The sequence below is a fragment of the Triticum urartu genome, chromosome 7A, assembly GCF_056163025.1.
Source record: "Triticum urartu cultivar PI428250 chromosome 7A, HENAU_Tu73, whole genome shotgun sequence".
Lineage (NCBI taxonomy): Eukaryota > Viridiplantae > Streptophyta > Magnoliopsida > Poales > Poaceae > Triticum > Triticum urartu.
In genome coordinates, this window is record NC_141879.1 from 510,720,646 (window position 1) to 510,737,896 (window position 17,251).

General features: G+C 39.9%; 1 protein-coding gene across 2 annotated transcripts; it reads right to left on the reverse strand.

The window, feature by feature from the left end:
- Positions 1-4,082: 4,082 nt before the first annotated feature.
- Positions 4,083-16,151, reverse strand: LOC125520183 (Peptidase C78, ubiquitin fold modifier-specific peptidase 1/ 2). 2 transcript variants are annotated; one of them, XM_087537727.1, is made up of 13 exons: positions 15,845-16,151; positions 15,392-15,742; positions 14,356-14,609; positions 13,860-13,953; positions 12,020-12,195; positions 10,325-10,415; positions 10,097-10,219; positions 9,949-9,996; positions 9,779-9,855; positions 7,224-7,312; positions 6,983-7,094; positions 5,697-5,799; positions 4,083-4,463 (listed from the first exon to the last, which is right to left on the reverse strand). In XM_087537727.1, exons 1-13 carry the CDS (start codon positions 16,053-16,055, stop codon positions 4,234-4,236), a joined length of 1,959 nt encoding a protein of 652 aa, XP_087393853.1. In that variant the 5' UTR covers positions 16,056-16,151; the 3' UTR covers positions 4,083-4,233. The 2 variants fall into 2 exon arrangements, with proteins under 2 accessions (XP_087393853.1, XP_087393854.1); XM_087537728.1 differs by lacking the exon at positions 4,083-4,463 and having other exon boundaries at positions 6,985-7,094.
- Positions 16,152-17,251: the final 1,100 nt, after the last annotated feature.

Sequence of the window (17,251 nt, forward strand, 5' to 3'; positions counted from 1 at the left end):
GAAGCTCCCAGTGTCAGCCACATAAGCATGAGCTCTGTGCTTCCGGTCTGCCGGTGCAAACTCGGAGGAAATTCCCGGTGGCAACCCCAAGAAACATGAGCTGGACAGGTCCCTACATCTGGCTGGTCTCTGGTCCTTGACGAGTGGGGCTCCGAGGAAAAAGTCAGAACTCGCATTCGGCACTGGCAGAGGCTCGTACTTGTTCTGAGATAAGTCTAGTTAGTCAATGACCATCGGGTACTGAGAAATTGCTATTGGAGCAAGGAGCTTATCTAAACCAATAAGGTTCCTGGCCAAGTCGGTCTCCTTGAGCTCCCCCATCTGTTCCGAGCCGTCCGATCCAGTGCTCTGGCTCGTTTGGGCCATTGGATCTTCATCTCACAGCTAAATCTGTTTCACCCTACTGTTGTTTTTCCTAGCCAATGACGGTGGGCTCGTCTCGCGCTTGTTTATGTAAAAGAGGCATGAGAGCCATGTATCATCATTGCATTAAGGGAGAAAACACTTACAAGAAAAAGCCTGACACAAAACAAGAGTGTTCTTCACCCGCCATAACGGTGAAGTTATAAAAAAATAAGAGGTAAATATACCAGAGGTCTTAGAACTTGCACGCGGCGGTCACTTTGATGCACAAAGTTGCAAAATACGTGTTTGTAGTCATTAAACTTGTGAGACTGTTTAAATACAGTCACTCTTTCTCTGTACGCGAGCGTATCTGTCGATGCCAGCATGGCATGGGCCCACTGTCAATGACACATGGACGCATTTTTGCACAAACCCCCTTCTTCTTTTTCTTCTTCTTCTTCTTCTATGCAATAAAAATCAACAATCGATGGGACGAAAAGTTTAACTGCCAGATCTCGAACTCCGACCTAATGCTAGTACAATACAGGTCACACAAACTGCGCCACACATCTGTAGACAGCTATTAAGAGTAACTAAGATTAATGTACAAAAACGGAAGCGCTCATGGAACAGAAATGGGCTGTGGTCCGGCGACCCATTTTGCACTTGTTTATTTTTCAGAAATTTGTAGATAGTATGCAAATTATAATGCCATTAATAAGATAATTTCAAATAATTTTCATGTATTATTCTAAAATAATACTTATGAATTATAAAAATGTTTGCATAATAATAACACAAATAGTTTTTAAATATTCATAATAACACCTATTCGTTTTATTTGAGAAATTCGTGGATCAGAAAAAATTGTTCATGTATTATTTTCAAATAATATTGTTTGTGCAATTCAAAATATGTACATGCGTTAAAAAAACTACATGGCATTTATAAAAATGTTTAAACACTGTGAAAAATATTCATGTAAATTAAGAAATGTACATTGCATTTAAAAAATGCTGACACATTTCAAAAAAAATTGTGAGTTTTACACAATGTACAATTATGCTCGCATGGTTAAAACTGTTCGCGTAGTTTTTCTATTGCATGAACATATTTTGAATTACACGAACATTTTTTACAATGTTTAAACATTTTTTAAAATAGCACATACTTACAGAGAACAAGAGTGATAAAAACATATACATTGTCTATCTCTAAATTACATCACATGTCGCAGTTGCTTGGTGGTTAGCTTATGCGCGAGTGAATCTCCATGTCACAGGTTCGAACTCACCGGTTGCACTTTGCATTCTTATTATTAGAAGACATAAATTTCTTCATTATCACTTTTTGGGTCCACCCGGATAGGATATACAGTTTAATATAGTAGTGCAAAGTAAACACATGATACTGTTGGCGTGGTGGTTGTTCAATCGTGCCACTTAGCAGTACGTCCAAGTATGGAACCCCGCCGCCCCACTATTTTTCTTATTTTAGGGGTTCCTATGTAAATAAAAAAAGAACTGCGGGCTTTTCTACAAATCTATCATACAAGAGCAATTACGGTGGCTGACAGCGGGCCCGTGCCATGCTGGCGTCTACGGATACGCATGCGTACGGTGAGAGTGACTGTATTTGAACGGCCTCGCAAGTTTAGTGACCACAAACACGTATTTTACAACTTTGTGCACCAAAGTGACCGCCACACGCAAGTTTTAAGACCTCTGGTGTATTTACCTCTTATTTCTGCGGATACTGCGGCCCATTTTGCACTTGCAATTTTTTTAAAGATATTTGTAAAACATAATTAACAAATTCATGTTCCAAGAATATTATACATACAAGCGATCATTATTAGTAAATAAAAACATTTAAATATACACATGCATATTTATATAAAAAAATATTTAGTTAAACTGACATTGAATTTTTTATTAAATAAATATGTTTAATGAATCCAAGAAAAATAACACACTCGAGGCTTATATTTAAATCATGCAAAATGATGAGTTCAAACATTTACTAAATTTTCAAAATTATTCACTTGTGTATAAACTTTACTCATGACTTATATTCGAAAAATTATATAATTTCAATATTATACATGATTGAATATTCATATCAATGTTTACATTTTAAGTTACGCAAAAGTTGAACTCTACAAATGCGAGTACAATTATTGAAATGTTTGCAAAGTTAAAATGATATTTGTAATTTTAATTTTGGAAATATTTATTTGAAAGGATACAAAATTTATAATTCATAAATTAAATATATGAATATTTTTAAAATACATGAACAAATTTAAAAGTAGGTTATATAGTTTGTATGTACAATATTTATAACACATATTTAGACGTTATTTTTATTATTGTAATTATTGTTTATGTAGTATTTACATATTTCTAGTACATTAAGACTAGTTATTCACCGTAGATGTGTAATATGTGTAGGTTGTAGCGGCTAGAATGTCCTGTATGCCACTCTTTGGTTGTTTGTTCGAGAGCTGGGGGCCACACTTTTTCCTGTTAATTTTCAATATGCAATGACAGGTAGGGCCCACTGCTCATAGGTACGAAAAATTAAATGTCATTAGGCTCCACGTTCAATACATCTTAGTTTGTTATCCATACTTGAAATATGAACGTCAAGGATTGGTTGGTTGGCTAGAGTGGCTCGTGTCCTCAATTTTTTTTTGAGGATCTTGTGTCCTTAATTTGTGTCGTGTGTTCGCGTCCTGCCTCGCTGATATTTTAGTTAATTATTGTACCTATATGCTGTACAGAGGTCGGTCCTTTCCGTTAATTTTTGTATTAATATGCTGTTGTACAGTGGTTGGCCTTTCCCGCAAATAAAAAATAGTAAGGTTGTTTTGTGCAAAAATCAGTTGGCCAAAGGCCCTCACTCACCGACAAGTAGGCCCATACACCCTAATATGTCCGCATGCGTATTCTGTGACAGTATTTGCACGCGATGTCAAGTTAGATGACCACAAATCTGTATTTTTAAAGTTCTAGCACCAAACTGAACATTGAGCGCAAGTTCTATGACTTCCGGTGATATTACCTTCAGAAATAAGCCGGCAATGGCAACCCCCTTCCGAAAGACTCTGTTTTACAGCTCTGTCAAACCGTCTTGATGTGCAATTAGCTAATTAGTATCACTCCCATTGTTTTACTGCTCCACTTGTAAGTACTATGTTGATGGCATTATATTTTATCTTAATGTGTCAACCTATCGAATATGACTTCTGGTCCTGCTTAACGGCATCAACTGTAGCAGTACGTGCCTCTACATATTTTAGGTTAAAAAAAAGGACCGGTAAAATAGCTTAAATGGGCTGCAGATGTACACCAATTCCTCGTAGATGCGGAAAAAAAATGTCATTTAAGTTCCACGTTCAATTTGCTATCCATACATGAGATGCGAACGTAAAGGGTGGGTTGGCTGGAGTGGCTTGTGTTGTAAACATTGACCGCAGGTTAAGTATCTGCTCACCCATTTTTTGTGTTAATTTTTGTACCTATATGCAGCACAACAGTCGGCTTTTTCCACAAATAAAAAAATATGAGGATGTTTTGTGCAAAAGTTAATCAGACGAGCAACATCACTCATTGACAGATGGGGTCATACACCATGATACGTCCGCATGCGTATTTTGTGACCATATTTGCATGGGATGTCAAGTTAGGTGATCAAAAATTCGTATTTTTAAAGTTCTAACACCAAACTGAATATTGAGTGCAAGTTTTATGACTTCCGATGATATTACCTCAAATCTATTCATGCTGGAAATACAATATCTATGGACTCGGCCAACGCCTATTGTTGTAATGTAAGTCACAACCCAGTCACTATGCGAATGCTTGATCTAAAATTATCCGGTTCTCACACCATATTGGGCCTTTGGGGCAGAAGGAGGTTGTAGAACTTGTCCTTCAAGAAGAAGCTCCGACCCTTGCTGTCGACAGACTTCTTCCACGCGCACCACCCACCATTAACAATCTTCTTGAGGTCATCACCACCAGTGTAGTGTGGATCAAGGATGAGAAAAGCACAATCACCGCTGGCTTCGTTGTAATCAACTCCCAGAAGGGTATAAGCCAAAACTCCACCACCTGCATTCATTACCAACAATATTTAAAGGATCAGTATAAGAATAGGTTTATTTATGCATCCAAATGTAGCCAATTTGCATGAATTATCCAACTCGATTAATCTCTCTGTGTCTGCCACCATTTTTATTAATCTTATTGCCATTTCTTGCTTATCAGGAAGTGTTATGCATGGATGGTCCAGAAAATGTAGGTGGCTGAAATAGATGAGAAAACAGTGATTGTCATCAAGATGACCACACGTTTGGAACACAGCTATTGTTAGTCAATCAGCACAAACATTGCCACAAGTTGAAAATGAACATTGAAGCAACCATGACTTATGATAACACTCCATACATTTAGTACTTGTATACACTATGCGTGTTATGCACAAGGTTTTGGAGTGATTCTTGGCACTCTCCTCTCATGGACTTCAAATTTCAAAGAATACACTCCTTTGCCACCAACCATCTTATTTCTTTCAGTGAGGTTCTCAACTCCCAGGAGCTTTTTGACCTCTTTCATCTGCCTTTTATCGCCCCAAGCCTTTGACTTGTTACATGAGTTCAGGCAGATTGTTACTCAGTTAAAAAAAGAGCTGGTGCATGGAAATAGAAGACAGCGACCTCTATCAAAATGGTACAAACAAAAAATGTAACATGTTCTATTTTCATGTAACATGAACATGAACTAATGTTCTATCTCCCATGACGTTTGTAACAAGTTACATTTTTCGTTTGTAACATTTTCTATGTAACAAATGTAACATGTTCTATCAAATGAGCTGGCGCATGGAAATAGAGACAGCGACCTCCCCTGCAGTTTTCAGTTGAAAAAAAAGAGCTGGCGCATGGAAATAGAAGACAGCGACTGATAGTCTCATGAAGATAGCAGAACAGAAGATGACTTTTGGGAGCAGACACAAACCAACTCAAGATATGCACCAAGTTTAAAAAAGAACTCAAGGTATGCAGTAGGTATGAAATGTCAGGATGAATCTGAAATGCTTTATGCACCAGACAGAGTGAGGTTAATTGATCCAAAGTCCTCAGGAAGATAGCATCCATGAAAATAGGTTTCAAGGGTTTATTTATAATACTCCTTCCGTTCGGAATTACTTGTCACAGAAATGGATGTATCTGGATGTATTTTAGTTCTAGATACATCCATTTTCGAGACAAGTAATTCCGAACGGAGGGAGTACTTAATAACTTATTGCAGCTGTAAATAGTGGCATCAAACATAAGTACGTACCAATCATTACAGGAGTTCCCTGGGTTTCAAAATGTATCGCAAGTTCTCTGCATTTCTCAGGAAGCTCATCACCAGATCTCACGTTAATTATCTTGCAACTAGCCTGCATGACCGAATTCTGTTAAGCCAAAACAATAACATATACTCGAAACTCAATACAGGAATAAGAAACATGAGTGTACTGAATTAACTATCTCCTCTCAGATTAACACAAGTAATGATAATACAAAAGCACATCAACTACAAACTGGTGTATTCCTAAAAATTGCTATGTACTGGTGTAGTCCTGTGTGCAAGAGATATTGGGGTCAAGTCCCAGTCCTTGTGAAAGGACATTTTGATGCTTTAACTATTTTATTCCAATCGAATAGAACAAATGCACAAGAATTCCAACTCAAGGTCGTTCACATCCTAAGGCAAGGGCATTTCCAGTGCTATCCACTGGTTCGTGCACCGAGTACGATTACGACCAACAAACCTGGAAGACTTAAAGGTACATATTTGGAAGAAAAAAAAAATGACCTACTCAGAAATTCAGTTTCTCCCAAAAATATTTTCTGTGGATCAGACACAACATCTGAATTCACAGAGTAAAATGGACCACAAGAACATGTAACAAACGAAAAATGTTCAAAAGCTTGAGTTATAACTCAAACTGTTTCTAGGTTTACACGCAACACTGCAAACAAGCTTCAGGGTCAATAGACAATAGGTTATTTAACTTGTAGAGATGATCAAATCAACTTTGTAATCGTTTTGAGGTTACAACTGAACAATTACAGTCTTACAGGGTTAGAGGGCTCAAATCAATCTTTTGCTAATCAATAAAGCAACAAAATATGAGTCTAAACCAGAATATGGTTTCAGCAATCTGAACCAAAATAAGGATCATCAACAAAGCACCTCCTTCCATGCATATTTTAAGATAGGCAACAAACTCATGATTCAGTTATGATGGATTTTGGAAATACCATCATTTGTTGTTGATTTTTGACAAGTTTGGAACACACTAGTAAAGGCATATGTGCAATGCACGTTGAGTGATATTAGAACTTATACAACCTACAGTCCTGCATTGATGTCCTCCAGCAATTCACGAAAATGTATTTCGAACAATGAACATTGTGAGACCATGTGGTTGATGATGCTTATGTTAAGATGCTGGTGCTTGGGTTTGGGAGTAGGATGCCGGTAGGTTGCTAACTAACCGTTGCCATTCTTAGAAAAGAAAACCATCATCAAACATGCACAATTATTCATCAAACACAAAAGAAATATAAACTCACACCAAGAAGTTTGTCAAGCACAAAGCTTAATTCTATCGCTCCAATCCATTCCCGAGATCCAATAAATGATGGATCCTTATCACCAATTTCAACAAGAACTTGCTGGATCTCCCTGATTAGAAAGTTGGAGCAAATATATTAATCAGCCTGGCATCTTAATTTCTGCTGTACCATTGTAGAAAGAGGTTACTATTAAACAATTGTAGAAAAAATAGGCATGATAACATCTAGTCTGTCAAACCTGTGTGAAGGAACATTTATAGACGAATACTGTTGTAGCCTGTACCAAGACATGATTGTTTGTAGAGAACGGTAAGCACATCCCCATCCCTGAAAAAGGAGGATAACAAAGACTTGTCACCACTGGCCACAACAGAAACTCAGAGACTTAAAATCATCCTGAACCATATGATTGAGGTACACCAAAAATAGGTAGCATTCTGAAGCAGCATAAAGTTGTGGAGGAGCAACTCCACCTTGCTGCTACAATGTGTACAACACAAGTGTTGAAGGAACAACATCAATGTGTTGTGCTATATATCGCTCTAGAGACAGATAGGGCTGATATGGCAGCAGGAGTTCAATCCAAAACTCCTAGAGCACAAGATCTAGTCAAGATCTTAGATAAGAACAACAAGTTTTATTACAGGTAGTGGGTACATAGTCTGGTTACAAATTAGAGGCGAGGACCTGTATATTTATAGTACTTTGGGAATCCTTCATGTCTCACTTCTACTTATGGCTAGAACACTCCAGAAAACATTACTTAAGATCCACCATTCTACTCATAGCTACTCATAGCTAGAAGAAAACAGTAGCTAAGGTTGAGAAAAGAAAATAAATACTAGACTACAATAGAAGTATCTAGAAGTAGCCAAACAGATTTGACATATGATTTTATTTTATTTTCCTCATCTATTGTTCTCATCACATTCTGTTCCAGGCATGCAGTATGCACAATGCTACCTAAATGTACCCGAGTAAAACACAACATAGTCCCCAGGCATTGCTATTATAGTAGAAGGCAAAAGACTCGTATCAATTCAATTTATTGATCAACACAAAAGAGCAATTACATGTTTGGAAAGGCAAATCTTTTAGCCTGGAAAATATCCAAATCAGAAATTTTAGCACTAATCATTTCACACCAACTGGTATAATGCAGAAGTACATGGCACAAATAATAATTAAAAAAAGTCCACCCTGTAATACCAACACTTGATTTAGTGCTACAGCAAGCAACTTTTGACCTATTTTCCGAATTCTAACAATGCAGTTGCAAGGCTTAAAGCAAATGCCAACTACAATGTGCTCTTCAATAATTCGTCATAGCTCTACATGAATGGGCAAGACACCTATGTTACTACAGAATTATTAACAAAACCAAAACATGGAAGTGGAACTAGCAGAGCAATTTCAGGTAGAAGCTTTCCAAATGCAACTCATGAAATACCATTCTCTATGTCCTCCTCAGCTGAAGAAAGGGGCACCAAGCATATAATAAAGCCTATAACAGGAAATTCTCTGACAAATGTTTTAAAACTAAAGTATGATGATTTATTATTTCGGTTACAAATTTAAAGACAAAAACAGGTATATGTGAAGCATTAATTTCAAAGAAAACGAATATCAATTAGAATTGTCTGGTAAAAAAAATAGCAGTCATCAGGATAGGTGCTACCGCAGTCAGATAAGGTACACAATAGGTTGGTTTGAGAAGATTGCAAGTCGTGTTGTATACAGTTTGGAAAGCAACAGTTGGAAAGGGGGGGCACGTGGCAGATATATAGAAAAAATATACTCCCTCCGTCCCATAATATAAGAGTGTTTTTGACACTACACTAGTGTAAAAAACGTTCTTATATTATGGGACGGAGGGAGTATATAACAGTAACCCAAGGCATGACACTAAGAAAACCTCCAATAGGTTGTTACTAAGCTCGTCAGTATGTGGGGATGATGTTCATTGTTCAGCCACATCCATGATAAGAACCTCTCCATTAAGCTTGTTACTAAAACCAGGATAACATATATGTTGGTGAGCTGGCATGGGAGACAGGGCTCTTCCTCCTTTCCTCTACCACTTCCAGATCACATGAAATCCTGTGTGGCACGATTTTAGAACAAGTGACATGCACTAGTGGAGTTACTCTAAGAGTACTATTTTCAAAGAATTTGATAACACCATGATAAATATTTGTATATTTCAAACCAGATATTTGAATTTCAAACCTCTGTACAGCTGCATTTTATATGTAAAACAGATAACCTTTTTTCTAGTATATTGTTCTGTTTTTTTTTGGTAAATAAGATGTATTCGAACTAAGCAAAATATACTCGTTGCTTGTGCAGTAGGCTTATGTGTCACATCTAATTCCATCAAATGGACAGGTGTGATTGTCTATGATCTTACTGGGAGAGGACTTCACAGCACTGACGAAAGAAATGCAGAAATCAACATCCAGCCATGGGGTGGGAATCTATAATCTGTTATGAAGGTAAAGGACTATACCTGCTGTCTAAGAACTGAACAAGATACTCAAATAAACCCTAGGTATTTTTTAACATATGTAGACATCAGGCAATAGAACACATACTCCCTCCGTTCCGAATTACTTGTCCTGGATTTGTCTAGATACGGATGTATCTAGACTCATTTTAGTGCTAGATACCTCCGTATCTAGACAAATCTAAGACAAGTAATTCGGAACGGAGGGAGTATATATGAAACAAACTGTCGAGAAGAGAGGTAAGAACTAATAGAAAGAGATCCTGAAGTACAAAAACAAACATTACATTGTCATCGATACCATCATGTAGGTAATGGTAATACTCATATGAACCCTCAATCAATGACATGATTCCTCCAGATACTGCAATAAACATGAAATTAAAAACCATTATCCCCTTACAAATTCAGCAAATTTGTTAATGCTCTCAAAGTAAGAACTTATGTAACTACTAACCACCACTAGATGGAATTTCTTTGTGGACATCTCGAAGCAATGAGGAACCTGGTCTCAATGATAGATCACAGTGGGTGTCAGGAAAATATTTTCTAACTGGAAGACAAGGAACAGAGCAACTAAGAAGAATACAAAATATAACTGATACCACTTTTAGATGAGCTTCTATCTCGCCTTTCCATGGCACCAAAAGTTAGTGCATTAGAAGTCCGTAATAAAGGACGATCCAAGGGCAGACCAAGCCTGAAGTGCAGATTTCTTCTCAGTTCACCTACAAATTTATGATGCAAACTTTAATAATACACCCAAGTACACTGTCATGCTAAGTTAAAACAAGAATTATAAAATACATCAAAGCATCAGAAAAATTTCATACTCTGCTTTTCCTCAATCTCCCCGTATCTTGTGTCGTATATAGCTGTTAGAGGAATAAGCAACCCAGGAGGAATAAAATGGTACGGACAAAGCTTCAACAAATTAAAGAAACGATGTTAGAGACAAAAATTCCATAACGTTTTGCACGCAATCAGATATATATTAAATAGCAAGAAAATCATGGCTAATGACGCAAATATATTATGTTATTGTATGGAAATTACAACAATAAAATATCAGAACAAGAAAACTACCCTATCCACGGAGCTATATGTTACTCCCTAAAGGGCAGCCTGGTGCACGTAGCTCCTGCTTGCGCAGGGTCCGGGGAAGGGTCCGACCACTTTGGGTCTATACTCTATAGTATGCAGCCTTTCCCTACAATTCTGCAAGAGGCTGCTTCCAGGACTCGAACCCGTGGCCTCATGTTCACAAGGCAACAGCTTTACCGCTGCGCCAAGGCTCCCCTTCATATGTTACTCGAACTAAAACCACGACAAGAATTATGGAACGGAGGGAGTAGTTGATTGTTTTTTCTTAACTTTTTCGATTGCATTAGAAGTAGTGAATTGCAAATTTCATGCTGCTTTTCACTAGATTGGCAAGTGTGGCAACAGGACACATATGTTGTACATTTCTTCACGACATAATTGTGAAAACTTGATAGCACCTAATATAATTGTGTGGATTGACATTTGAAAGTTGGGTAAAGCCGTAAAGGACACTTGGCCTCATCTACCTACTGGCAGGGCCTAATCATATTCCACTGCTCATTCGCAACAAGGTACATACATGGTGCCCTTTAACAGGGAGAACTGACTATACCCTTGGAATAGAACCTCTGCATCCTAACAAACCCTACCCTTAGCATCCTAAACTAAAGTGTTCTCTGCCTAACAAGATGATCTCTATGAGTCGAGGCTGCTATGTGCTTGGTGCATCAGCCAACCTACTACTAAATATTAGCACACAATAATATTCAGTTCAGAAATGAACTAATAATAATCTAGAACCTAGTAAAGTTAAGGGCACAATGGCTGATAAAAAGGCCTTAGAATAAGGAGCATTTGCCACACCACCAAGCATCCATCTGGAGCTCAATCTTACTACACTCTTACAGATGCATACATGCCCCAAAACTCACAAGAGTCCAACCAGGGCCTATTCAAGCATCGATGCTCAAGTTTTGATTCCTTTTCTCAGTAACAAGGGCAAGAAGACAACATTTAAGCAGCTGTCACCTTGCAGAATTGGGATGTGACCAGAGAATTCATATTTACAACCTCTTTTTCTAAGATTACTATTACCTCTTGATTCTAAGTTTCTAAAAGCCCCACTTGTAGTTTTGATATAGCTTTCAGTATGTTGTAAAGAACCTTTGCAACTCCATAACATGCTGCCATTTTTCATATCATATCTTGAGATTTTGGACCTAACTAGCCCTTTTTTACTTTTATCTGAATTATTAGGTTTTTAAAAGCGTTCAAATCAAATAATCTATTAGAGTTAGAGTTGGTGACCTTACACATCCCTATGGCAATATCTTGGCAGCATGCTGAAGTGGCACCTCCAACATTTCATGTTGTTCATTTGTAGTATGTAGTAAAACGGTAGGTATCCGTTGCCCTTCCATGTGCATATACTAATCGATTTAGTGATGACATCATGGCAATCAGAGGACTTATGAATCACATACCTTAGGCTGTTGAGTTAAGAGCTCTGAGACGATAGCCTTCTTCATAATGCTTAGCTGATCAGCTAATCCTGGAATAACTAGCTCAGATACAGCAACGGCTACAGGAAGATCCATAGAACTGTAGCATAATATATCTAGCTTCAGGTCGATTACTCTCAGGCTAGCTGGTGCTGGTGCTGATATAAAATATGAAAATACTTTCAGTGAGGAAAGCGAAAAGTGATTCAAAAATGAAGGGGGAAAGAAATGTACTCCATCTGTTCTGCGACCTGTTATAGAATACTTGTACATGGCAGAGTGAACTTCCTAGAGTGAATATGTGAAATGCCAGGCAATGTGTGTACCATCCCCAGACCGAAAAATGGACTTGCCGACTGAAAAAATGGACTTCCCAACAAAAAGTAAACTTTCTGCATGGACAAAGTGAACTTCTGTTTTCTATTTTGATACAGCAGGCTGCTGCAGTTCACATAGTGAACCACTGTGGTCTGAAGAGCAAACTTCTACTCCCTCCGTCCCATAATGTAAGACGTTTTTTGACACTACACTAGTGTTAAAAAAACGTCTTACATTATGGGAGGGAGGGAGTATTTTATATCGCGAACTGCACCAGTTTGCAGTGGACTCCTTTTTTCGCTTAATATGGTGAATTGTTTGCTGTCCTCGCCGAATGGTCTTCTGTCCGTAGAAGCAGCAAACTGCGGCAGGAGATGGGGGCGGGAGCCAGCGTGCTGGAGGAGCTAGAGGAGGGGCGGCGACAGAGGATGATAGTTCACGGTGGTGCGCGACCTCTCACCCGGCGATCGTGATGCTGGAAGATGATGCCGGGGCTGGAGCTCAGGACAGCGACCAGACTGCAGGGTTGCGAGCAGGGGAGGGGCGATTGGGGAAGTGGTGTGGCAACGGGAGCCAGGGCGGCGCGGGGGGGAGGCTGGTGGGGGCACCAAGAAAGGGAAGGGGCGGTGCGGCAGCAAGGAGGTGAGCACGGGTGGATGGAGAAGGGCGGCGAGGAAGTGTACCAGCAGCATGCGAGAGGATTGGGAAGAGTGGTACAGTAGTAGATCGGCGGCACACGGGAGGAAGCAAAGGGGTGGCGCAGGAGGATGGTGCGGTGGGCAGTGGAGGTTCAGGGGTCAGGCTATTTTCACAGGATGGTGGTTGTAGAATAGGTATTCTATAACTCAAGGGGTGGTTGTATAACAGATCCACGACCATGTTGAAGATGTAAGGTGTAGTGACCGACGTCTCATATACTCCCTCCATTCCAGAATATAAGGTGTATTGGTTTCTGTGCAAGGCAACCATTTCAATGTTTGATCAAGATTATAGAATAAAATAACAACATCTGTAATACCTATAATAGATAAAATATGAAACTACTTTCATGATGGATCAAATGATATATAAATTTCCTATTGTGGATATTGGTGTATTTTTCTAAAAACTCGGTCAAACATGCACTCGTTTGACTTTGGAAAAAAAACAAATACACCTTATATAAAGGAACAGAGGGAGTATTACATACTACATTTAGGGAAAATACTTTCCACTACCGGGTGTAAGGTGTACTTAAACCCATGTTTCATATGCTATGGTGCGATACTATATATATATTACTTTGTCATTCTAAATATACTCATATACTGTGAATATACTATACTAGCACAATGCATGTACGTTGCTACGAAGCCATAAAAACGGTAGTGAAGCCACCGGTTTATAGATCATCGAAAGGCATTGCTATCCTACGGCCATTGCGCAGTTCACTATAAAAAAGGGAGCAAAAGGGTGCAAGTTTTATTTTTCAAGAAGCAGAATATTTTTATAAGAAAATAGTTACCTGGAAAGTACTTCAACATAGGGGCAGGGGAGCCAGCCTTTGAGATGTTCAATGATTGATTGGATAGGACAGTTATCTGAATTGCATCTGCATTCTAGCAAATAAGACATTCAGAGAATTGCGATTAAAGATTGTCACATGATATAGAAATATAAATCAACATCGTCACACTATACAAATTCAGTAATTAAAGGCATCTCCATTCGGCAGATGCCTTACGACTTTCCTTATAGTCCTTCAACCTTCATAAAGTTTATATTTCCAAACAAGTCATCCATAAAACTGAAAACAGATTTTCATGAAATATGTGATTCCCAAAATATTTTATATTAAAGATAGGTATACTGAATTTTTTTTTACGGTGGGTATACTGAATTTCATGACTGAATAACAGAAGCAAGAGAGGTAAGTGACCGAAGATGACAATGTCTCACAATTGACATTGGTCATTAGAACTACAAAACAAGTATAGCAAGTTTAGTTTAGTGCAGCGTACCTCCCTTATTGAGGAGAGGTCATGCCTCTTTGTCGGTAAGAATTCTGAACAGGATACAATTTTGGCACTGCACTTGTTTGTGTTTGTGTTGATGGGTAGTTGGGAAACAGAATTCAAATTATTGCCATGTAAGATAACTGAATGGTGTGATTCGTCAAATGTTGCAGTCGGGCCTTCAACTAGGTAAGAAACATGAGGACTTCTGAGGTTAGCAGCTGTAGATTCAATGAGTGAAGAAAACCTCGCTTCAATGCCTACAAAAGGTAAGAGATAGTAAAGAATTATGCCTTCCATTCAGTAGAGAACGATTTATAGCTCCTGCTACAATTTCCTTTTTGCTTTATAAGAAAATACAATTTCAATAAAAATTGGGAGAAGTGCTGCAAACATGATTGTTATGCCTTAAAAAATCTCTCTACATATGTTCGCATCATTTTGTCTGCAAGTGCACATTCGCCAGGCCCAAGAAATCACAAACAATTTGGTATATAAACAATGGTTTTGTTTACAAATTGAAGAATTGCATGGAAAATAACTATTATTATGCAGCTATTCAAGTATAAATGTCAGAGCATTATCCTAAAAAATGCAACCCAAGAAGTAAAAACAAATGAGTTGCTGGGTGACCAAATTACCAAAGGGTACATATACTCAAAATTCTCCATATGATACCTGAGAAGAAAGGAATTGCATCTTACATATCAACCCTTAGTTGTTTATTTCGCAGTTCCAAATTATAAAATAAAAATGCAACAATCCTGGCATTTTACCAGTATCCAAGAAAATCATGGAACTGGAGATAATACTAGCATGATATTTAAGTACGGCAAAGTTAACTTTTCAGCACTCAACCATGTGAAACCAAAGCATAATAAGCACTAATGAACAACAATTTTACAACACGAAAGCATTGCATACTTCAGATATATGGCTTCACACTCGACACATGCAAAGTTAAGCTAAAGACTTGGATAATGAAAATTCAGAAGGACGGCAATTTGACATTTACAGCTGAGGAAGAGAAGGGGGCACTTACCAGACATCGTCTCATCCGAAGGAAGATAGAGTGGCAGCTGCAGCTGCAGCTCGCAGCGCAGAAGGCAGCCCTTCTCCAGCAGCGACCTCCCCGGCTCATCCCCCCACAGCACCTCCTGCCCTTCCACAACTTCTGACCCGCCACTCTCCGAAACAAGAAACCGAATGTCCCCGGTGGACGCATCCACGCAGCCACCAACCATGCCATGGCTCGCCCTTTCGCCGAACAGCCGCTCCCTCAGCTCCCCGGCCAGTTCCAGCGCTCTGCCGGCATCTGACTCGAAATTCGCGCTCCCGACGAACAGGCCCCCCACGATGTCGAACCCCCTCACGAGTAATCCACGGATTTCGTCTGCACGAACAGCAGAGATTGTCAGGTGAGGAAGACCATGAGTGGGACTAGCTGCCGGGGATCCAGGACTCGAAGTTAGCGGGGTGGGTGTGAGAGACTTGCCTGCTTCGTGGGGAAGATCGGGGGAGAACGGGCCGTCGTCAGACAGGAAGCGGAGGCAGCGGAGGGCGGCAGCGACGGTGACGGGCTGGAGGAAGCGAGGGGAGCCGACGAGCCAGAGGAGGGATGGGAAGGGGGAGGAGAGAACGGACTTCTTAGGGCAGAGGAGGCGGAGGGCCGGCGGGCGGCGCGAGCCAGCGGCGGCAGTTTCCATCGGCGGCGATCGGGAGGATGGAAACGCCGGTGTCTACGCTTCGCAAGAGCACTGTGACTTTCCTTCCGAGGCAAGACCCGGTTAGGCCTTCTTCAGTTGGGCCGCTGTCGGCCGGCTTTGGGCCAAATCCCCAGGCCGACGCGGTTTGTTTCCCCGGCCAGCGAAAAGCGTCTCGCCTCCTCTTCCCTTCTCTCTAATCTCGAAGAGGTTAGGTTTTCCTAAAAGAAAACTAAGGTTAAGGTTGATTTGAATTCCTCAATTCTTGGATTCTTGGATACTACCCAATTTTCCTATTACTAAACAGTACAACGGAGCCACCACAGCGCTTTGCTTTTTTTTTAGACAAACCACAGCGCTTTGCTGTTCGCAGCCGTTAGATTGTACTGTTGTACGTCCCAAATTGCCAACTTATCCCGCTGATTCGTCCAGCCCAACATTTTTGGGCTGCTGCTCCGAAGAACGACGTGGGAGCCGTCACGTGAACTGGGCCGATTTTGACCACATAAGCCGCTGATTAGCTGATGGGCCGCTGTGCTCTGCAAGCCTGATTTCGTTGGCGCACTGTGGAGGTGCGTATTGCTACTTCCTTTTGTTTCGTTTCTTTCATCTGGACTTCGGTTATCTCTTGCCTACTAGGGTTGATTTTGCGGCTGACCCATGCCCTCCTCTTTCATCGATGATGTTTTGTCATTGTCGTCGTATTACTTAGCCAGCTAACTTGTCGCTCTTGTTAAAGGAACTATCGAGCTCAATGATGCGAATTGCTCTATTGGAATTGGATTTGGCATCAGGCCGAAAAATGTTGCGGCTTCTCAAAGTGCTACTCCCGGCCTCGATCTGTCTCCACAATCTGATTGGTTTTGATCCATTCTGCTTTGTTTTCTCTAGGTCTGTAGGCTGTGTCAGGATCAGGGGCTACGCATGGACACCTCCAGGCGAGTTTCATGCCGCTCCATACCTCCATGGGAAGTTGATGCAGGTGGATTGCAAAATCCAACCCCCGGCCTCGCAACAAAGAGGATAAAGCACCGATCACACTTTAAATATTGTCAAATAGTGCTTTTCGATAGTACTCAGTGCTTTTCCTATGTGTCACTTTTGATAGTATGTTAGATTTTTTTTCCCTTAGGCTTCCACTGAAATTTTGCACTGAAATCGAAGAACTGCCTTACTGGACCTATCTTAGATTTTTTCTT

Bases quoted from the DNA above. Each gene is read 5' to 3' on its own strand.
- LOC125520183 (XM_087537727.1), bottom strand. From the start codon at position 16,055: ATGGAAACTGCCGCCGCTGGCTCGCGCCGCCCGCCGGCCCTCCGCCTC. The intron at 9,856-9,948 runs GTTAGTAGTTAC...TGTTTATTGCAG, and splicing joins AGAAATTCCATCTAGTGGTG to TATCTGGAGGAATCATGTCA. The intron at 7,313-9,778 runs GTAATGTTTGTT...CTCCTTTTTCAG, and splicing joins ATGATGGTATCGATGACAAT to GGATGGGGATGTGCTTACCG.